The sequence below is a fragment of the Phodopus roborovskii genome, unplaced genomic scaffold (assembly GCF_943737965.1).
Source record: "Phodopus roborovskii unplaced genomic scaffold, PHOROB, whole genome shotgun sequence".
In the NCBI taxonomy this organism is placed as follows: Eukaryota; Metazoa; Chordata; class Mammalia; order Rodentia; family Cricetidae; genus Phodopus; species Phodopus roborovskii.
Genome location: NW_026125397.1, coordinates 23,359,820 through 23,383,440, shown reverse-complemented (window position 1 = coordinate 23,383,440; position 23,621 = coordinate 23,359,820). Strand labels below are relative to the sequence as shown.

At 44.0% G+C, this 23,621-nt stretch overlaps 1 protein-coding gene across 1 annotated transcript in view; it reads right to left on the bottom strand.

Annotated features, from left to right (window-relative positions):
* Cdk19 (cyclin dependent kinase 19) overlaps positions 1–23,270 on the bottom strand; it is a 104,005-nt gene extending 80,735 nt beyond the window's left edge. Inside the window, exon 1 of the mRNA XM_051175558.1 lies at positions 23,081–23,270. Within this exon, the coding sequence (XP_051031515.1) occupies positions 23,081–23,208 (128 nt within the window). The 5' untranslated portion in view covers positions 23,209–23,270. The remainder of the gene's footprint in view (positions 1–23,080) is intronic.
* Between the last annotated feature and the right edge of the window lie 351 nt (positions 23,271–23,621).

Genomic DNA, 23,621 nt, shown 5'->3' with positions numbered 1-23,621 from the left:
CATTATTTTCTTTAAAAGCAACTCATTAAAAAGGCCTCTATAAAAACATATTTTACAAGTATGTGGGATGTGTTTGTTTCTCTACAAAAACAAGAACAAACTTGAGAGAAGAGCATATTAACAAGTTCGGAAGAGGTAATTAGCATATTGGAAAGCAACACTTCTGGCACATGGCACCTAGCATAAGAATGTCTATCCTCCAGTCATGAGTCACGGATTAGGCTGCCTCTCTATTTATTGTGAAGCAATCTCTCAGTAAAAGGAGCAGTAGGGAAGAATACAGCATGAATAATGACTTGGCCAGGTTCCCAGGGAGAAACCACAGTGCAGCTAAGTCTGAGAAAATGACACAGTGCATATCATACAAGATAGTGGTGCTCTGGTTTTATTAATCACTCCCAATCTTAGTGTCGGCAGAAGTGAAAGTCACTCTCTAGCTCCACATAGTCTCCTGCTCTCTGTTACATGTACTTGTGTGTGTATGCATGCAAGTAGGCACGCGGGAGTCAGAGCCCAGCCTGCAGGGGCCTGTTCTCCCCACCCACTCGGTGGGACCTGTGGGACCCGGGGATTAAAAAACTCAGCAGGTGCAGGCATTTACCCCTCAACTACCTCACCAGCCCTCCTTCCCTTTCTTCTCTCCTTCCCTTTTTACAGATTGTAGCAATACTGACTTAGAATGCCTCTTGAATTTGATCAAAGCAATCCATTTACTGCATCGTTCTAACTGCTCTGTGGTGACACTCAAAGCTCTCACTTGCCATGCACCCGCCCCAGCACAGGCAATAACACCAGAAGGCAACACTCTCCGCCTTCTGCTCAAAGTCTGCTGTCTAGAACACCTGAGGTCCCTACACCCAGCCCTCCTGGAAGCCACAGTCACAGCACAAGCAAAAGGTAGTTTATGTAGATTTAAAGTTATACTTCCCCAAAGACAAAAGTGTTAATGCCTATCTGAGTCTACAGGCTTGCCAAGGAGTCAAACTCCCAAGTTGACAAAAAATCAACAATGTAAACTAACACAACGGGTTATGCAAAAAATACCAAATGCTGACTGAGTTTGAATCACTATACACTCGTTTAAAAAATAAAAATAAAGCAGATTTATGCTATGGGGAAAATAGAACAAAAAGGTGTGTGAATTCATGCAAATTGAAAGTTAACTGTTTTTTCAATCATGCGAGTTCATACATGTATATAGAAAATAAAATATATTAAATAGGAAAACAAACCACAAAATAGAATGTGAGGATTCTTACAGTTCTTCTTAGAACCAGAAATTATCATTAAGAATATAGGGAGAGGACACTTAAAACACATCAGGAAGGAAACAAATGCACAGAAAGAAAGGAGAAAGCACACTATGGAGCTGGCACTATTCAGAAAGCAGAAGCCAGCAGAAACTAAAATGAGTAAAGCATGCTAGGCGGGATGGGGAAAATTAACTGTTCCAATATTGTAAAATAAAAATAGGACTTTCAGAAACTATTCTTACAAAATATTAAAGATTTAATCAGTTAAAAAAGAATTGTTTCCCTCTTTCCTAGTAACAGACCTTTTTTTTAAAACCTCCAAAATAAATGGGGAGTAATCTGAGAACTGAGTGAAGGCAGGCAGCCTTAAATTCAAGGCCAGTGTAAGCAACATAATGGGAGGGGAAAAAAACCTCGAAAATATACTTACTAGCTAGTACGATGATCTTGTTATGTAATAATCTTTCAGATTATCCCCAAATAACTAGGAAAAAAGGGAAAAGCACTGATTTGGAGCCCTGATACACCAGGTGTGATGGCACACACCTTTACTCCTAGCAATAAAGAGACCCAGGCAAGCAAACCTCTGCAAACTGGAGGCCAGCCTGGTGTACTAGCCGAGTTCCAGGACAGCCAAGGCAGTTACACAGAGAAACCCTGTCTTGAAAAAACTGGGGAGGAGGCATATGATAAGCTTAACAAGCAGGTAAGAAGAGTGCTTTGTCACCAAAGGTGTCCACCTGAGTCCAACCCCCGGAACCCACACAGTGAACACAAGTGATTCCCACAAGTTGTCTTCTGAGCACCACACACACGCCTGTGGCACACGCAAACACACAAATATGTGCACGCACACACACACACACACACATTTTAAAAAACAAAAAACTCAAGCTGACGTGGAGGCACAAGCTTGTACTTCCAACATTTGGAGGCAGAGGGATAATTGCCAGTGCAAATCCAGGGTCGACTGCTTATCCAATACCCATATAATAATAATTTTCAAATCCAGGGTCAACTGCTTATCCAATACCCATATAATAATAATTTTCAAATCCAGGGTCAACTGCTTATCCAATACCCATATAATGATAATTTTCAAATCCAGGGTCGACTGCTTATCCAATACCCATATAATAATAATTTTCAAAAAGAAAACATTGCAGGGTGTGGCAGCTCATGCATTTAATGCCAGCACTCTGGAGGCACAGGCAGGTGGACCTCTGGGTTGTAAGCCAGACTGGTCTACACATCCTGAGGGAGTTCCACGCCATTAAGAAAAAAAAAAAAAAAAAAAAGGAACAACAATAAGAAAACTAAATACAGCAACTTATGACCAAAAAATAAATTGAAAAAAACCTTATGTTTCAGTACCACTTCTCCAAATGTTGCCCAGTGATTTCACAATTTGGTCCAACCCTCTTTCCTGGCCACTGTTCCGCTCCACTCGGCTCCTCCAACCAGTCCGTGAATTCTACCTCCTAAACACCCTCCTCAGGCTCCCAGCCTGCCATCTCCTCAACAGCTACAGACAGGTCCAGAAGTGCAGCCTTTCTCGCCACTTCTCTACTGGGGGTCCGCTCTCATCCGTGTGTCCTCTGTGACACCCACGCTGTGGCAGCGACCACGAAGTCGTCCTCTGCGAGGAGCTACTGGGTGGTGGCCGCCTCAATAAAAGGGGTTAGAGGGGCTTGCCACAGTTCTCAATTGTTTCCTTCTGTAACATATATCCCTTGTACAACCAGATTTGGGGGGGGGGGAGATGCCTTTTCCACCCTGGGAGCTACTGGGATCCACTCCATCTGGGATGCCGTTACTCTCATTCTCTACCAGGTTCCAGGCCAAATTCTTTAGCCAGGCCTGCATGGTCATTATCTGCTTTTTTTTCTCTGCAAATGCATCACCAACCTGTCCTGAGCACATGGCTGGTGCGTTTTAAAAGAATCTCGATTGCATTTGTTTAGCTTCTTCAACATGCACTGCCAAGATGTAGTAAGCCTGTTCCCAAACATTATGAAGGACTTAGTTCATGATGGATAGTTATCTGTCTCACCTAGAAGCACAGTATTGCCAATGGCAGCCTACCGTCCCACCACTACTGTACCAATGCAGTAGAACCTGTCCTTCCCATCAGGGCACCTGCTGATTTAAAGGGTAAATCAGCCTCGGGGAAAGACACAATGCATGTGTCAGCGCTTCTCCGTGCTGTGGGATAGCTGATCTGATCTATGACAAGTCTTTCTTACCAAGTAAAACACAGTAACATTAAAGCTGAAACAGCAGGAATGGCCCCTCCCCACACCGCCCTCCCCTTACCCTTTTTTAGCTTCTTTATCAAGGCTGGGGGGGGGGGGGACAGGGTTTCTCTGTGTAGTCCTGGCTGTCCTGGAACTAGCTCTGTAGACCAGGCTGGCCTCAAACTCACAGAGATCCAAGGCTGGCTCCTTTTTTAAAATCATAGAACCTAGGTTGGGGGGAGGAGGGCTTGTTCTGGGTTTCATAACAGGGTTTTACTATGTAACCCTGGCTGGCTTGGATCTGGCCTCAAACTTACAAAGACTACCTCCTTCTGCCTCTCACATGCTGGGATTAGTCAAGGGCCAGGAAGCTCAGTAAGACCTGTTTAAGTAAAAACCACAGTGTTGCTTTCACACAACTGCAGTATTCAGCACACACAGCAGACCACAGGGCCCCAAAGACCAAATATTTATTGATTGGTCCTTTATAGGAATCCTGAAATACCTGACATTTTACATAAAAAAAATGTCTAGGTGATGGATACACAGAGCTCATGAGACTTTTCTCATTGAATGAAATTGCTGATAACCAAAAGTTAGAAAATATGTATCATTTTATACATGAATCTTTTCACAACTGACAGACAGACATATACACAGAAACACACCACTGAAAGCAAAGGCACAGACAGAGTCCTCAGCTACGCAGCTTTTACTGTGAACAGGGTTAAGACAGTGTTTGATGATACCTACTTTGAAACACTCCCACTCTTCTAGGCATTCCCCCCAGGAATACAGTGTGTAAAGTCTAACAGTAGCAGCAGCAGAACCACCAGGTGTTTTAAATCCTTCCCATGGGTTACCTCATGCAACCCTCCATGAGATAGAAACTAGCATACCATTTACCAAGGAGGAAAACAAAGACACCGAATTCGTTTTCCCAGTCATTCACCTAAGTATTATAACTGCATTAGTTTAAACCCAATGCCCAATCTTAGCCACCATGCAATGCTTACTGAAGAGGAAAAAGGGGGTGGGGACCCAAAAGGTAATCAATAGACAAATGAAGACACTTAGCCTTCCCACAATAAACTAGTGATAACAACAGCAAAAGACCATCTGCCTATTAATAACAGATAATGAGGCCAAGGTAGGCAAGGAGAGGAGGAAGGCGCAGGCAACACTCTACTCTCGTAGAAGTGTAAGAGCTTGGCTCAACTTTGGGGAGGGGCGAGAATGTGCACACAAGTGCCACAGGCATGTGAGAAGGTCACACGGCGACCTCAAGCATCTGTCCTGTTCAAGACTGCGGGTTAGCTGCTGTGAGCTTCCTGGGTGCTGTCTCCACTGCCCACCTGGCTGCAGAGACACTGGGATTATAAACTCAAGTTGCACATCCAGCCTTTCACATAGACTCTGAGAATTTGAACTCAGGTCCTCATGGTTGCACAGAATCATTTTAACAGCTGAGTCAGCTCCCCAGCCCTGACTCAACCCTTTTGAAAACTGCGGTGATATTACCCTGTGACCTAACACACTTCTAAGAATTTAACCAATGAGATAACCATACAAGTGGATAAACATACTTAGAAAATAATAACGCTGCACATGTATCATACTGAGGTAGGACGGGAAGACAGGGAAAACCACAGGGACGTAGACACCCTGGTGTCTCCCAGCTAAGAATCAAAGTTCCTAGCACAATTAACATTCAATTCGAAAGTATTAAGATAACATTGAGTCAGGCTTAAGGCCTGAGTGTGTGTGACCAGATAGATTCTGCAGCAATTTCAGAAATGAAGCTTTTAACGTGAATACATCCTAACGTCCTGCATCCCTGTGATGGACGCTTACCTTACCAAATGCTATCCTGTCAGGTGTGCCTATGAGATTTCATTCAATGTCTTAGCAAAACTCTACATATGACTATTATAAAGGCAATAAAGTGATATTCTCCCTTGAAAAGTCCACATGCACCTTGGCATGTCTTACTGCTTCCCTACATACTTTCTTCTATTGACCTCTGTGCGTAAGAGCTATTTAAAATGTCTTCTTAATAAACTCCTATCTTTGCCTTATACTGGCTCACCCTGAAATTCTTTTCCACGGGGATGACAACACTCAAGCTTTACGTGCATGAAAGACTCTTTAAACAAACACACGTCACAAGCTACTGCAGACCACAGCAAGAAGTTGCGTCTCCCATGAGCAACTTAAGATGGTAATGTAGGTGCTGAAGATGGCTGCCCTATCTGATGGAAAATATTCAACTTGGTTGACACAGCCCCTCCCTTTGCCTCGTCCCCTTCCTGTTGTGAGAGAGGCACAACAATCATTTAGGACCATCTATTCCAGAGGTTCTCAACCAGAGGGTCTCAAACATCCCTTTCACAGAGCCACATATCAGACACCCTGCACATCGGGTATTTACATTATGTTTCATAGCAATAGCAGAATTATAGTTATGCAGTCGCAATGAAATAATTTATGGTTGGGGTCAGCACAGCATGAGGTGGCAGTGTTAGGAAGGTTGAGAACCTCTGGCCTAAACAGAAGCCATAGATCAGACAGAAGTAGTCGAACACTTGATAATATCCTTGAGTATCCAAAAACCATTTAACACTTGATAATATCCTTGAGTATCCAAAAACCATTTCTGGACTTTTTGTTCCAAGAAAAAAAAAATCAAATTCCTTATTTCTCGTTTTTTGTTTTGTCTCACTATGTAGCTCTGGCTGTCCTGAAACTCAATATGTAGACCAGGCTGGACTCGAACTCATAGAGATCCGCCTGCCTCTGAAAAGCATGCACCACCACACCTGGCCCCTATTTCTTTACAATGATAATGACTAGGTTTTTCCTCTACATGAAGTCAAAACGAGAGATCTACATACATGTACCTTTGTGGTTGCTCCCTCCCCATTTTAAAGACAACTAGATGGTTTCTGCCCCTAAGCCTTAGCTTGAAACTTTGTTTAATGCTGCTAACAAGTTCTACATCAAATACAATGTGAAACATTGTTTCTTCTTTCCCATTTCTGCTGGTGAGGTTTTTGTCATCTGGGGAGTGGGACTCTCAATTGAGAAACTGTGGGATACTCTTCTCTTGACTAAGGATGGCTGTAGCAGAGCCCAGGCATGTCGGAGGTGCCACTCCTGGGCAGGCTCCCTGAGGTGTGTAGCAGGAAAGCATATGCAGCAAGCCTTAGGGAACAGGCCAATAAGCTGTGTTCCTCTGTGGCCCCTGCTTCAGCTCCTACAGGCTTCCCCCAACAACAGGCTGTGACTGACACCCATAGGCCACATAAGCCCTTTCCTGTCCCTGTTGTTCCTGGTCATGGTGTCTCATCACAGCAATGGAAAGCAAACCATCTTCTTGAGTGGTACAGCTCCTATGTTTGAAACTTTCTCTTCCTATAAGAAAATAGTAGGGATACAGGCTGACAGAAAGCATTCTGACAGATTTTCAAATAATTACATCTCTGAATATATCTTTTACAATAAAAGTAGCAAATGTAGGGGGAAAGATTATGTAAATGCACACTTTTCCAAGGGGGGGGGATGCTACTGTTTAATAACTTAAAGATCTTAGCAACTATAAAATAAAGGAACCTCAACCACAAACTATAGTTCCAAAGAGCTCAAGCATAGGGACATCAGCTCTCAATCTCAGACTAAACACAGACATTCTCATATGAAAACAGACAGAACGAGGGCTGGCAAGATGGCTCAGCAGGTACCAGAGCTTGCCACTCAAGCCTCAACCCAAGCTCAGTTCTTAGAACCCAATGTAGAAAAGAACTGACCCCTGACATTGTCCTCTGACCTCCACACCCATTCAGAAGAGTGTGTGCCTGTGTGCCAGCTCAAACACTCCAGGTGCCTCTCTCTCTCTCTCTCTCTCTCTCTCTCTCTCTCTCTCTCTCTCACACACACACACACACACACACACACACACACACACACTAAAGAATTGAAACGAGGCAAAGTGTAGTCGCGCACACCTTTAATCCCAGCACTCAGGAGACAGAGGCAGGCAGATCTTTGGGAGTTCAAGGCCAATCTGGTCTCTATAGTGAGTTCCAGGGCAGCCAGGACTATTTTACACAGAGAAACCCTACCTCAAAACAAACAACAGTGAAATGAAAGACATTTTCATACACTGTTAGTGGTAGTGCATGAAATTATCTATAAATTTGGAAATACCTACTAAAAGCCTTAAAATAATTTATAGCCTTTGACACAATAAATCAACTTCTATCACTATTATTGGGGGGGAGGGATCACACCTGAACTAAAACAAAGAAAAATGAGCAACTGACAGTTTGAAATATAAAGGAACTATAAGGTCCCTCACAGAAGGGGTAAAGAACAAGATCTCCAGAGCACATGGGGGGGGGCAGTGAGTGGAGAGGGAACTAGGAGAAAGAGAAGGGGAGGAGAGGAAAGCACGTGGGACTAGGAAGATTGAGTCAGGGGAGGAATAGAAGACAGGAGAGAGAGAGACAGAGAGAGAGAGAGAGAGAGAGAACAAAATAGGAAGCCATTATAGGTTTGAAGAGAAAACTGAACCTAAAGAAATGTCCAGAGACCTACAAGACTGACTGACCCCAACTAACAATTTGAGCAACAGTGGAAAGGCTACCATAAATGCCCTTCTCTTCCCTGATAATGAGATTGATGACTAATTTATCCACCATCATGGAGCCCTCATCTAGTAGCTGATGGAAACAGAAGCAGACACCCACAACTAAACACTGAGCCGAACTGGAATCCAGATGCAGAGAGGGAGGACAAGACCAGGCTGCAGAAACACATAAAGGCAGCTGACCTGAACAAGGAGGAGCTAACGGGCCCCAGACTGATAGCTGGGAAGCCAGCATGGGACTGACTCAGACCCCCTGAATATGGGTCTCAGCCAGAAGGCCTGAGCAGTCTAAGGGACCTCAGACAGTGGAACCAGGATGTATCCCTGGTGCACAAAAGGACTTTGGGAGCACATTCCCCATGGAGGGATACTCCCTTAACCTAGAGACAGGAGAGAAGTCCTAGTCCCTACTTCAAATGACTTCACAGATTTAGATGCCCCCTCCTGGAGGGCATCACCCTACATGTGGAGTGGGTGGGGGGATGGGAGGGGAGGGTGGTCGTGTGCATGTGAGGAGGAGAGGGACAGAGGGAGGGAAATGGAATTGATATGTTAAAAAAAATTAATTAAAAAAAAGAAATATAAAGGAACTTTACATGTCGGGCTCAGTTGGTGCAGCGCCTGCTGAAAACTGTGTTCACTCCCCAGAGACACATTATGTGGGCAAGCACCCTAACCCAGAACTGAGAGGTGAAGGCAAGAGAAGCAGAAATTCAAGGTGGTTCTCCTGAGCTAGAGGTAGTCAGGGACTAGACAAGACTCGGCCTGTAAGGCAAAAAGTCTCCAAATGTCCAACAAGTAAAAAGACTATACAGTGTAATTAAAAAAAAAAAATAGACCTCTATTGAGTATGGAAAAATAAGTAGCAGATAAACAATGACCATATCTAGTTAAAGGATCTCCAACATGCACAAGCTAGGATCTTAGCAATCTGTTCTGAGTACTGTGGGTAAAAAGAAACAATAATTCCCTTTAAGAAGTACTTAGACGCTAATACAGCAAACTATATCTGTAGAAAGTAAAATGTTCATATGCTGAAGTAAGAACTAAACCAGGAGGTGGTGGTGCACGCCTTTAATCCCAGCACTTGAGAGTTCAGGGCCAGCCTGGTCTACAGAGTTCTAAGACAGCCAGGGCTACACAGAGAAACCCTGTCTCAAAACCCAAAAATGGGGAGGAAAGGAGGGACGGAGGGAGAGAGTCAGTCAACCATGCTCCAGTACATACTAGACTCAATGAGGTATTCAGAGACAGACGACAGACAGACGTGGGGACGGAGACCAAGGGACATGAAGTTGAGGGGTGACCTGGGAAGATGCGTGAGGAGAGGTGAGAAAGGCTTAGGGGGAGAAGGCCATTAAAACAGAAACAAATACACCGAATGTATGTATAAAACTCAAAGACGTGAAATCTTCTTTAAAAGATGCAGAGAAACTGAACACCAGCACTGGGAAAAATGCACAATGGTGTACCCATGTGCAATGCGTTTTGTCAGTTCCTACAAAGTTCTGCGTTGGAATTACCATATGTCTGAGCAATTCTACTTCCTAGGTAAATACTCAAAACAGATGAAGACATATGTTCAAACAAAAATATGTACACATATTTACATTATTCTTAAATGCCAAAAAGAGAACAAATTTTCATTAATAGATAAACAAAACGTGGCCATATCATTATTCATCCACAAAAAGGAAATATTAGTACATACTGCCACATGGTATACCTTGAAAATATGCTGAGTTAAATAGGTCAATCATAAACGGCCAGACTGTTCATTATCCACTGACAGAAGGCAGACAGCACATGCCAGAATCAAGAGCAAAGGCTGGGTAGGACTCCAAAGGTCTGGGGCTCCTTTGGGGATGAGCATCTTCCAGAATTAGGCAGAAGTAACTTACTTATAAAACACTGTGAATGTACTAAATGTACTAAAGAACTCTGAATTTGCATCGTTTATTTTTTTCTTTATTAAAATAATGGTCTATATGAAACCCTGGCTGGCCTGGAACTTGCCACGCAGACCACACTGGCCTGAAACTTACAGGTCCCGCCTGCCTCTGCCCTGAGTGCTACTAGCTTTTCTTTTTTTTTTTAGTTTCATAGCTTCAATTGTGTGTCTGCAGGTGCACAAGAATGGAGGTCAGAGACTTCAGAGCCCCTGAGGCTTGATTACAGAGGGTTCACGGTGAATCCCAAATGTGGGAGCTAGCAACAAGATATGGGTGCTGGGAAGCAACGTCAGGCTCTCTACAGGAACCGATGCACTCCTAGCTGATGAGCCAGTTGTTTCTCCCCTCTATCAAAAACTTTCCCCTGAAATAGGGTTTCAATATTTAGCTAGGGCCTCAAATTTCTGTGCTTAAGTGATCTTCCTGCCTCAGCCTCCCAAAGAGCTACAAAGAATTATAAATTTTGTCATTTAAATGTAACCATATTACAAAAGCACTTTAGGCATAATTATTTTTAAAGCGCACTGCAAGAAAATATACCACAATACTAATACTACTTACCTCTGAGTGTTCACGAGTAATTTGTATTCTTTTGTTTTGATCTTGTCAATAAGTCTTGATATGTGACCCAGGTTGGCCTTGAACTGTCAGCCTCCCAGTCTTGACCTCTGAATTCTGGGAGCACAGGTGTGCACGATCACACTCAACTATATTCTAGATTTTTTTTCTAAAATTCTAACTTTCTTTGCTGATGTTTTTACATACTGATTTTTTATAATATGTAAATTAAGACATTTGTGATATTTTAAACTTTTTTAAGAGACAAGATTTTGGTGTGTTGCCCAGGCTGGCACATAACTGCGCAGCAAAGCTAGCCTCCTCCTCAGCCGTAGAGCAGATCCAACTACAAGTTCTTGTGCTTAATACAAAGGGCTTTTGCTTTTCCAATAAAGAAATTTACATGTTGCACTGTTTAAAACAAAAGGGTTTGTGAAATCTTTGAGAACTTCATACAATGTATCTTGATGTTTATTTTTCCCTCCTGAGCGCTGCACATCCACCCCATCTGCCTCCCTCCCCGACTTCCCCTCTAACTCACTCTCCCACAGGCCACACCAGATCCAGTTTACGCTGACCAACTAAGTAGTACTGGGTGTGGTGCCTGTCTGTCCCAGAGTGTCACCAATAGACAACAGCTACCAAGTGCTCCCCCTCGGGTGGGACCTCACGCCCACCTCACCCTCTCCACGCCATCTGTGTGGCTTGAGCTCCCTCACATCTTAAATAAACTGCTCTGTATGCCTGTGTACAAATACAAATGCCTTGCTGTGTACAGAAAAAGTCCCCTGGAAGTAATCCACCACCTCTGGCTCTTCTAGTTACCCATTATGTTTTAAGTGTTTTATCATTTTTTAAATGGGAAGTATATTCAAAATAATTAAAGAATATATAATTTTTTTAAAAAAAAAAAGTCTTCCACGAATGAGTCCCTGGATGGAGCCCTCGGTTTTTCTCTCAACCCAGATTTCCCTCCCATAGAAACTGTTACTAGCAGTCCGCTCTGAATATTACACCCTGGTTGTAATTGCAGGCGATAGTTCTCTTTTGCCTTTATATTATTGCCTGTGACACAAGACTTGGCTCATGGAAGGAATCAAGTGGATAAACAATAAAGGTCTAACTGAATTAGTTGACACAAGTAGAAGAATGCTTAAAAGGAATAATTTATCCTTGGAAGAAGGTAGAGAATGGATACCTTGATTGGTAGAAACAGGACTAGCTCCATAGACAGGATGGTAAACGGCAATGAGGACAGATGGAGACTATTCAGAAACTCCTATGATGGAATTCCTATCACAGGAATTTCATAACATGATTGCTTTGCTAAGTGAGCTCCTTTTCACTACTGTGTCCCAATCCTTTACATCTGCTTATCATGACCAGCCTCTATTGTCCCAACCTCTTTGGTTGTGGAAGGGATTAAATGCAAGACCTCCTCATACAAAACGGTCATTTCCTCGTTACTCACTTAGGCAAGAAAATCTTTAAAAAAGAAATATAGCTAAATGAAAATATATTAGCCTTATGTATTTGGGGAACTATGAAAGAGAGACAAAAGCAGGAGCTGGTGATGCACGCCTTTACTCCCAGCACTCAGGAGGCAGAGGCAGGCGGATCTCTTTGAGTTCGAAGCCAGTTCCAGGACAGCCTCCAAAGCCTCAGAGAAACCTGTCTCGGGGGAAAAAAAAGAGAAAGAGAGACAAATTTTCTCAGCTAAATCTTTAATACAAAGATTTGCAGGTAGCACAACACTTTAAAAGGCTAAGAAGAAAATAAGAAAAATATATGGTAATAAAAAATAAAAACTTACTGGAGAATTCCTCAATCGGGTGTGGTAGCATATGCCTGAATCCCGCACTCACAAGGCTGCGATGTGAACTACCTAGCTAGTCAGAGCTACATAATGAGACCCTGTCTCAAAAGCATTAAAAAAAAGAAAAAGAAAAGAGACCTCCTAGCAGGCCAGAGTGCTTGCTGTTCGTACCTGAGGGCTTGAGTTCAATCCCCAGATCCCACCCCATCCGCCGGGACCACCACCGGGAGGGTGTATGCAATGACACGCATCCATCGTTCAAAACTCTACAGACAAGGACAGGAGAATACTAGAACGTTTGCAGCTAAGTAGCCTAGCCTGTGCTTCACAGCAGCAGAAAGGAAACACCCTCCTCAACAAGGTAGAAAAGAACATGTTCCAGAAAACTGGTCTCCAACCTGCACAGGCAAGTGGTCATGAGCAAGCTCAATTCCCACACCACTACCTCTCTCTCTCTCTCTCTCTCTCTCTCTCTCTCTCTGTGTGTGTGTGTGTGTGTGTGTGTGTGTGTGTGTCTGTCTGTCTGTCTTTCCCTCCTCCCCAAAAACACATACATACACTCAACTTAAAATCTTTAAAATCTATTTATGAAAAACCTAAAGAATTGCTTACAACAGGACGCTGGAAACCAAAAGCAGAATTTCTTGAATTCAGGTCATGATAAATAAAGGGAAAATCTCTCAGACTACGAAAGTGTGAGGGCTGAATACCGGCAATGAATCCAAGTGGCTCGGAAGGAAGAACGAGGAAGGGGATGCTGGTGAGTAAGCTTGGTGGAGAAGAAAAAGAAACAACCCCGTAATGCCAGCCCTTGGGAGGCAGAGCAAGTGAGCAGCCGAAGACCCACCCACCTCAGCGGACAGCTGGAGGCCACCTGAGCTACAGGACACCATCCGAAACACCTCTCAGAAACGCCCCCCTGGCATCCACACCCTAAGTGGCAGGGCAGGAAAACCAGGAGCATGTGCGGAGTATAAGACTAAAGCTGCTCCTTCCAAATTTAATCTCTAGCGTTCATATCAGTGCAAAGTGACCACGCCAAGAAGAAACAGTACTAAAGACCCGGGAGACAAGTCTGCCTTCCAGACATTTGTAAATGGCACAGTCATAAACAAATGAAAAAGTAAGTCCTTAAAGAATAAAAACGGGAGGGGTGACTGGGAGGTGTGGGGGGAGGGGAGGCTGAGGTCGGGGTATAACGTATGAGTGAAGAATAGTGTGTATATGAGTAAAACCAGAAAAAGCAAAGTTTCAAATAAACTTCCCATGGACCACGTATTCTAAGACAGCCGCAATTTTGTATTCAAAGAATAAAATTTTACTAACTAATAATTCTAAAATTGCTACACACAGCCAAATTTTTCAGTCAATTGTGAAAATGAAGTACATTATTACTCATATAAGAACTTAGAAAGTCTACAACCTAAAGCACACAGGCATTGATTGGGTGCACACACAAAAAATAAAGTTTTAATTGAAGTTATACGTCTAAGAGCTGGGAATACAGCTCCCTGTAGTACCAATCAAACACTCACAATGTTTTAGGGGTTTGTTTGTTTTTGGTGTTTTCTAGACAGGGTTTGTCTGTGGCTTTGGAGCCTGTCCTGGCATTCCCTCTGTAGACCAGGCTGGCCTCAAACTCACACAGATCCACCTGCCTCTGCCTCCCTCACACTGGGATTAAAGGTGTGTGCCACCAAGGCCTGGCTGTCTTAGGGTTTTTTAATCTTCATATTTATTTATTTACTTATTTATTGTATTTATGGGTACGGTCATACATGAGCCACAACACATGTATGATAGTCAAAGGATTCAGTTCTATTTCTTCCCATACCCGAGACATCTCACTGCACCCAAAGCCTTAGGTTTGATCCTGAGCAACAGAATAAAATAAAGGGGGCTAACGGTTCTGTAACACAGTAAAAAGGAACACTTTTACATTTTATGTACAATTGCACTGCTGAAGGTTTGGTTTTTACTACATACAACAGTTTTTAATAATTAAAAGAATAAAAGTAAAAGTATTTCCACTAAAAGATCAACAAACAGTGCTGGCTCTGTACGTTTTTGCTATTAGTCATGTGTGACTGCATGATGAAATTTCAATCAAGGATCAAATCACGCATTCTGGTGCTCCCGTGACAGCGGAGTGGAGTGGACAACTTCCCATTACCTGGGACCCCGTGGCAGTGCAGCACACAGCATGGGACACTATCAGAGCCATCTGTAAATGTCTAACACCCAGACCGGTGGCTCTCACCTGTGGGTACTTCACAGGGGTGACCTCAGACCATCAGTGAACAGGTGTCTACACTACAGTCCATAACAGTAGCAAAACCACGGTTGTGACGTAGCAACAGAAATTTAATTTACGGTTGGGGTCACCACAGCATGAGCAACTGTATTAAAGGTCACAGCATCAGGAAGACTGAGAGCCACTGGCCTGGACAGAAAGGTAAGTTCTTAGTTGCTGGAAAACTGGATTAGTGTCGGGTTTTTGTTGGACAGGTTTTATTGGTTTTGGTGGCGGCAAGGGTAGTTGTTGAGAAACAGGCAGTGTTGCTCTGTAACCCAGACTGCCCTTGAAATGGGGATCCTCCTCCAGCGCCTGAATGCTGAGCTAACGGGCAATTATCACCACAGCAGCATGGTTATTTTCAAAATGACTGCTAAATAAGCTCAAGGGGCAGAGGCAGTGAGGTCGCTCAGAAGGTTAAAGGCATTGCCCCAAGCCTGACAACCTGAGCTCACCCAGGAGCCACATGGTAGAAGGGATGCAAGAAGGGACATGCCCAAGCTCTTCCCTGACCCCACACACACCATGGCACCACGCTCACAGACACACACACACAATCCTCTTTTCCTTAAGGGTCAGGAGATCCCAGGAAGATGGCAGTTAGAGGGGCCTTGCTGCTGCCCTCCCAAAAGACCTGATTCAGTGACTAGCACCTATGTGGGGTAGCTCAGACCACCTGTAACTCCAGCTCTACAGAGTCCCAGACCTTCCTCCAGCCTCAGGGCACCTAAATACACACACACACACACACACACACACACACACACACACACGTATATGTGCACACAAATCAGATAAGTCTTTAAAAAAGAAAAAGGTAAATATGCTCACCAGTAACCCAAAAGCAGTATGCAGAATCGTTGCTTTTCTCAAGTGAGTTTACTTTTTTGTTTTGCAGTATAGAACCTCTTCTTTCTTCCTTTCTTTCTTCCTTCCTCCCTCCCTCCCTCCATCTCCCCCCTCCCTCCCTCCCTCCCTTCCCTTCTGGGTTGGAAACCAAACCCAGAACCTCGGCATGCATGCCAAAAGCGCTCAGGCTTGACCAGCATTCCTGCTCTCCTGCCCTGTGGTTGCTCCCGGTGTCTTTAAACTGACTTAATGCCATGAGGAAAGCCACCGCTCTGACCCTTCCGTGAACATTGAGGGCTGCTAAGCATAGGTATCCTCGGGCTGTGCAAACACCATACCTAAATAACACAGGTGACAAACTTCATGTGGCCTCTATGCAATTGAGGGTCATGGTAAATCCACAATGTACCAGGGACCCAGAAAGCACAAATATGAAGCTGGGGCACAGTGTTTTATCATAAACTACTCTTCTCTATTTTAAAATAGAAAATACAAGAAAGCTGTACTGTATTTGTTTGATCCCCCCATTACCTTAAGAGAGGACTTACTATATTTGAAATTAAATATATTTTATGAGGATACCAATTGTCTGAGGACTTTAAAGGGTTTTATTTCTCAGATTCCCCGCAGAACTCAACCCTCAGCTGACAAAGGAAGACAATGACTGCTGCATTACACCCTGCATCTCTCTCCAGGCCCTCCCTTATCCTGCATGGTGCATGCTCCAAAGGGCTAGTTCAGGAAGTTGGCATACCAGCTATTTCTGCATGGACAAAATCTTTAAAATAGCATCGCCGGCTAACTCTGCACAGTTCCACACCAAAAACACTATTTTAAGAAATGGCTACACTAGTTACTTAAATTTAAAATGTACTCCAAAAATAATATTTCTTGTCACTTTGTTTTGGAACCAAAAGGGAATACTAACAATACACAGTCACAACATAACACAGCTAACAAACAAGTTCATCTTTTACAAACACCGGGTTGGGGACAGGTGTTGGCTGCTTGGTTTTGAGACAAGGTCTCACTACATATCTCTGGCTGGCCTGGAACTTGCTACGTAAACCAGGCTGGACTCACAAAGAGATCTGCCTGCCTCTATATCCCAATGCTGAGATTAAAGGTGTGTGCCATACCCAGCAAAACTCAGTTTTTAAGACCCCAATATTCAAAAAAGATCTAAATACTCTTATCCTAATAATACAACCAAGAAAATGTCAAACTATTATATATTAACTTAAAATAGTATATTGCAACATCTAATCCTGACAATATATTCACTATTTTTCAAAAAACAAGTTCATTTATTATCATATATTAACCTATTCATCAAGTGTATCAAGTCCCAAAATAAGTGACAAAAAAGTAAAGACACTTCCTTCATCAATACTTATACACACTGTATTTTAAAATCCATTCTAGCTAAAGTTCTGCTACTAAAACAATAACATCCAAAACAACTTGCATGTCCTACGGCAAGCAAATAATTCATTACTTAATCCTTATTAATACCTTTAAAGTCACTCCTTAATCTCCAGTCTTCAGATGTGTATCACTCTATTAGCAAACAACTTCAAGTCTTACTTGTAAAGATAAAGAGCTCCTAGAATTTAACTTACAGCTATATTAATATGCAGAAATTGCACTGACTAGGATAGTCACTGGCGTTAGTGCTAGCAAAGTCCTAAAGCTCCATTAAGAGGGGCAGTTAAATCATATGTCAATAACAAAACAGAAAACTATAAAACTATAAAACAAGCCATTTCTGTACATAAGATATGCAATGACCAATCTTCAAGTCACAGAAGTTTAAAAAGAGAAATATACAGACCACAACATCTATCATGTTGAATGACATGTTTAACATACTTGCGTATGTGTGTATACAAACATACATACATACAAACATACATGAAACCCCCTCTAGAAGCGACCTCCAGAGAGGAAAGTGTATGGCAGAGGGAAGGTGTGTTACATTGTCTACTTTTCATGCCCTTGCAATTATTAAATAGGCATGCTCTTTATTTTACAAAATACTTTTTTTTTTTAATTTTTACTTTCTGGTTATGAGTGGTACGTGTGTCTATGTGTACCACATCCATGGATGGTGGCCATGAAGACCAAAAGAGTTCACGGGGTACCCTGGAACTGGAATTACAGATGACTGTGAGTCACCGTGTGGGTTTTGGAAACTAAACCTGGGTCCCTTCTGGAAACATAGCAAAGTGCTCTTAATCGCCAAACCATCTCTCCAGCCTACAAAATACTTCTTAAAAAGTTAATTGAATATCTTCAATTCACTTCAAAACCTGGTGTGGTTCCTTTTACCATGTTCTACAAACACTGGTTTCTTTATCGATCTATTTCAGACCCAATTGCAAATAAGTACAATTGAGATGGCTACACAAAGTCTACAATAGCTAATATCTGCAGCTTTTTATAAAGTTTGCTGACTTACTGCTTCTACCAAAATTCATTGGAAAAAAGATTTCCCTTAGGTCTCAAAAATAAAGTTTTAAAGTTTGTATTACCAAAAAAAGAGCAAAATAATATAAACCAATATTTACCTCACTTACTAAATGTCAGAAATATTTTTGTCATAAATCTGTAATATCAAAAGAGAATTCTTAAAATATATGAGTGCTAACATTTTTTAAGCATTGCTATAAAATAGCTATTAAAAACACAGAAGACAGAATTCACAATCTAGCAAAAATTGGTCTTGTCGAAGAGGGAAAAAATGCTTACTATTTCAAAATAACTATTTTCCTTCTCAGCATCTATTAAAAGAAAGTGTAAAGCATGGTAGTACCCACCTGTAGTCCCAGCACTCTGGAGTCTGGAGCAAGGAAGATGGCAAGTTCAAGACCAGCTGAGGCTACATAGCAGCCTTTGCCTCACCTAAAGGAATAACTTACTGGGGGGAAAAACATATAAATGCAAAGAGAGAGAGACAGACTGACTGACTGACTAGAGCCAGAGAGTTGGGAATGTAGCTAAACTGCTACTGTACCTGCCTAACCTCACAAAGCCTTGGGTCTGACCTCAAGACTACATTAACCAGGTGTTGGGGTTTGTGCTACTAGCACTGAAGAGATTAGGTTAGTCTAAAATCACTAGCTCTAGTTAATGCTACAGAAACATATCTAGTCACCTATCTCATATAACATTATCATTTCAAGATTTCAAAACAGTTCCTGGGGGTAAAAGTCAGGCCTATCCGTGCATGACTTTAATTGCAGCACAGACAAGAGGCAGGCCCTTCTCTGTGAGTCCAAGGCCAGCCTGATCTGCATTTAAGTTCCAGACCAGCCAACACTACACAGTAAGAACATGTCTCAAAAAATTACACACACACACACACAGACACACGCATATGCACAGCGCGCACACAGCCTTGCTTTCCTTGCCTGGGGATGGAATCCGAAGCCTTGTGCAAGCTCTGAGCTTTACCCTGGATACCTCCACCTCTACACTCTTTTTTTTTTTATCTTCTTCTTCTTCTTCTTCTTCTTCTTCTTCTTCTTCTTCTTCTTCTGAGACAGAGTTTCTCAGTAGCTACAGAGCCAGTCCTGTAACTCACTCTATGGACCAGGCTGGCCTTGAACTCCCAAACAAAAACTCAATCTCTTAAGAGCTCTGGCAGCTGTTTCACTTTTAATTACCACGGTGGTTCTCAACCAGTAGGTTGTGACCCCTTTGGGGGTCAAATAACCCTTTCACAAGGATCACATATTAGTCATTCTGCATATCAGATATGTACATTATGATTTATAACAGTAGCAAAATTACAGTTATGAAGTAGCAACAAAAATAATTTATGGCTGGGGGTCACCGCAGCATGAAAAACTGTATTCAAGGGTGGCAACATTAGGAAGGTTAAGAGCCACTGAATTAAGTACCTTTCGGAAACAACAATCAAAACAGGAACTTTTTGGTTTTAGTCTTAGAAATCCAACTCACATTAGGTAAATTTTCACACATAATCCTATGCTGGAATAAGGTTTTTCTCACCCTTTTAATGAAAAGAAATTTTTAACAATATTCCTTTACTACAAGTGTTCCTAGCTAGAAAATGATTGTCTTCCGGCTTGTTGCTATAAATTCTTATGTTCCACTTATTTTGAGACAGGGTCTCACATACTGCAGGCTGGTTGGAACTATGGCCTTGAACCTCTGGTTGGCCTGGCTCCACTTCCTAAGCATTGGGATTACACCAAAGCTAGTTTATGTGGTCTACAACCTAGAGCCTTCTGTGTGCTAGGCAAGCACTCTGCCAACTAAGCTACACCCCCAGCACAACGTGGAATGTTTTACTAATAAAACTAATGATTTCTCACTCAAATTAAGAAATTTAAAAATATCCTGGAGCTGGAAGCATAGCTCAGTACTGAGTGAATGCTTAGTACTCTCAAGGCCCTAGATCTGACCCCAGCACCAGTAAATAAGTTTGGGCCAACAAAATGGTTCAGCAGGTGAAGGTAGTTGTCTGACAAGGTCAGCATCACTACTTTAATTCAACCCTCAAAATCTATACAAAAGTAGACAGAACCAGTAAGTTGTCTCCTACCTCCATACACATGCAAGGGCCCACACAAAACATTTCTAATAAGTAAATTTTAGGTCGTTAACTTTAAGCCTGACTTTACTTATTTTTAGGCATTTATTTACTTTGAATGCTTCAGGAGACAGGTGTGTGGCGGTCAGAGGACAATTCTGTGGAAACAGTTCTCTGCTTTGGCCATGTAGAGCCCGTGATCCAACCAAGGTGACACCTGGTAGCAGGTCCCTTTACCCAATGGGCCATTCTGAGGGCCCAAGCCTGGTTGTTTCCTTTAAAGGGAATCAATATTTTTCTTTCCAAACCGGAAAAAAAAAAAAAAATTGAGCAACAATTTTAAGGGAGGGAACCCCGAGAGAAATAAGTCCTGGGGCCACACTGTGTACCAAAGAAACTGCATATAATCATGACATCCAACACACCAAGTAAAAGATCTAACCATTATGCTCTGTGTGTGTGTGTGTGTGTGTGTGTGTGTGTGTGTGTGTGTGTGTGTGTGGTTTTATGTGCTATAAGCATGTCTTTTTAGTATATCTGTCTTGCACCCTAAAAGCTTTTGTTCTTTCAAACTGCTGGTTACTAATGAGCATAACACTAACCACACTACCAGCCCACATGAGATTTGAGTGTTTAGTGGAAATCAGGAATCTGGACCAAACACTTAACCCAAGAAAAAATAAGACAAATAAAATTTACCATGGGTTGTTTTATGTGTGATACAGTGGTCTGAACTAACATTTCTGTATCCTAAGTGACATTTTCTTAGGTTTTGGAGTTGGGGAGGTTGTTTGTTTGGTTTTGGAGTTTTTGTTGGTCCTAGATGTCCTGGAACTGTGGACCCAGCTGCCCTCAAACTCAGAGATCAGCCTGCCTCTGCCTCTAGCTCTAAATGGTGTGGGTGTGTGTGTGTGTGTGTGTTTGCTGTTGTTTTTAAATTCTACTCAGAAAATACAAAAGCTAACTTTATTTATTCTAATTTACCAATTTCACTCAAAGAAAAAGTGTATTTGAATCAAGATCTTTATTAGAGAGACACACTGGAAAACAAATAGGACCAGGCATTGGTTTTTGTTGCAAGACCAGCCATTCAGTGCATCCGAAGCAGAATTATCTTTAACTTCTCTCAAAGCTTCCAGGCAAGATAAAAAATCAAATTAGAACTTTTTAAATTCTAGATGGAGTATATTACAAAGTTAGCACAGGAAAGGGAGGATCCACCTCCATTATTTTGTAAAAACAAGGTCCAATAGTAGCATTGGGTTACTTTTCCCGAACATCCCTGTGAAGATTCCCGCCAGAATACCAATTTAAAAAGCACAGTGGATGCTCCAAAGACAAAGCAAGCTCACTCTCTGCACCTACAGCCCTTGTCCAGCACTCAAGGACGCCTGGTAATTAAAAGAAACAGCACGTGCTGGCCTTTAATCCCAGCAGGCGGATCTCCTAGTTCGAGGCCAGCCTGGCCTACAGAGCTAGTTCCAGGACATCCTCCAAAGCCACAGAGAAACCCGGTCTCGAAAAACCAAAAAGAAAGGAAAAGAAACAACTCCTTCAACTGAGTGGCTTGGCCTCTACAATTGTACCTGCAACAGTAATCATTATCTTTCAAACCTGGACAGTCCTTGTAATTTTCAGAATACTGTTTATGAAACACTTCACACAGTGTGTTTTGTTTTTCCTCTTATAAAATTAGCACATACACTACCTACTTCGATGCTGGAGTTTGACACCCAGCCAATCAAATTACAGCAGTGTGAGAAGGAACCCTAAGTAGCACTTCTAATCTAAGATGTAGTGACGATCTGCTTTTCAAAAAAGCTCACTACAATCTTAAAAACTCTCTTTTGTGTGGTGTGACACTCCTTAGGGTCGGAGACTTTCTTTCCAAATTACAGAACCTAGGAAAAAGGAATTCCAGGATGGGACCTAGGAACCCACTACTCCCAGGCCAGAAGCGGGTTCCACCCCTCCTGCTCCGGCCCAAAGAAGGCATTCTCGATGCATTATTATTAACACAACAATCTATAATACTTCCCAAGAGATTCCTATAGATTCCCTCAACTCCTGAACCGGTGGTTCAGGCCCGGGTCCGTCACTCGGTTTTCTGCTCTTGATGGTCTAAGTTCTCGATAAACACAACCAGAGCACGCAGCCATTTGACAAGAGGATGGCGAGTGGAGGATATAATATTAACTCAAGATTTCTTCCTGAAGAAATGAAGGGGGGTAGGGTGGCACATGCCTTTAATCACCCTGAACCTGAGAGGCAGAGGCAGGCGGATCTCTGAGTTCCAGGCCAGCCAGCCAGGAGTGCACAGAGAGACCCAGTGTTAAAGGGGGTGGGGGATGGAGGGGAGGTACCCAAGACAGCCAAGAGGCAGAACAGGCAGGCACCAAAGCACACTGCGCCCTTAAGGACACACTTCACCCCTCCAGGGTCCATCCTCCGAGTGCGGAACTCAAATGTGAGGACGTGGAGTCGGGAGCAGGTGAGCAACCAGGGTGGGCACGTCTGCAGGTGAGCCAGCCCCAAGGGATGCACTCGGGCTGGGCTGGGGCTGGCAGCGTCCGACCCCGGGGCCCCGCGAGCTTTTCAAACCGCCGCCCCGGGAAGGCGCTGCGCCGATTGGCAGCTCCTCCACGGCCGGCCGTCGGCAGCACAGGGCCACAGCGGGAACTCTGCAGCGGAGCCCTCCCGGCCGGGACCTCTGCGCTCCCGGGGGACCAGCCCGCCCGCTCCGCCTCCGCCCCCGCCCCCGCCCCCAGGCGCGGTCGGTCCCCGCCGGGTCCAGCGACGCCGCCGACGGGGCGGCCCCGGGACCCGACGCCCGCCCGCCCGCCCGCCCGCCCGCCCGGCCCTTCGGGGTCGCGGGCGGCGGCGGGGACCCCGGCGAGCCCGCGCTCTTACCCGTCCTTCCGCCTCGCCTTGTAGACGTGCCCGTAGGTGCCGCGTCCCACTTTGCAGCCCTCGTACTCGAACAGATCCTCCACCCGCTCCCGCTCCGCCGCCAGCTTCGCCTTGAAATCATAATCCATTGTCTGCTTCCCCCATAGGGACACCGGGGCGCGGGGGCCGCCGCCGCTCAGTCCGTCCGGCCGTCCGTCCGCCGCCGCCGCCCCGCTCCGCTTCTCCCAAGCCGCCGCTCGGGCTCGGGCTCGGGCGCGCGCGCGCCGCCCGCCGCCCCGCGGCCCGCCCGCCTTCAGCAAGGGGCTCCTCGGCGGCCGAGGCAGCCACCGCCTCCGCCTCCGCCTCCTCCTCCTCCTCCGCGGCGGCGGCGGAGGCTCCCGCGGGCACCCACAGTCCCGCCTCCCCCCTTCATTTCCTTGTTTTGGAACCCGGTGGGCCGCGCCGCGGCTTTCTCGAACTCATTAACAAACCGAGCGGCCCGCCCCGAGGCTGCGGGGCATGCTGGGGAATGTAGTTCAGCGGGCCACGGGAGCCGTGCGGG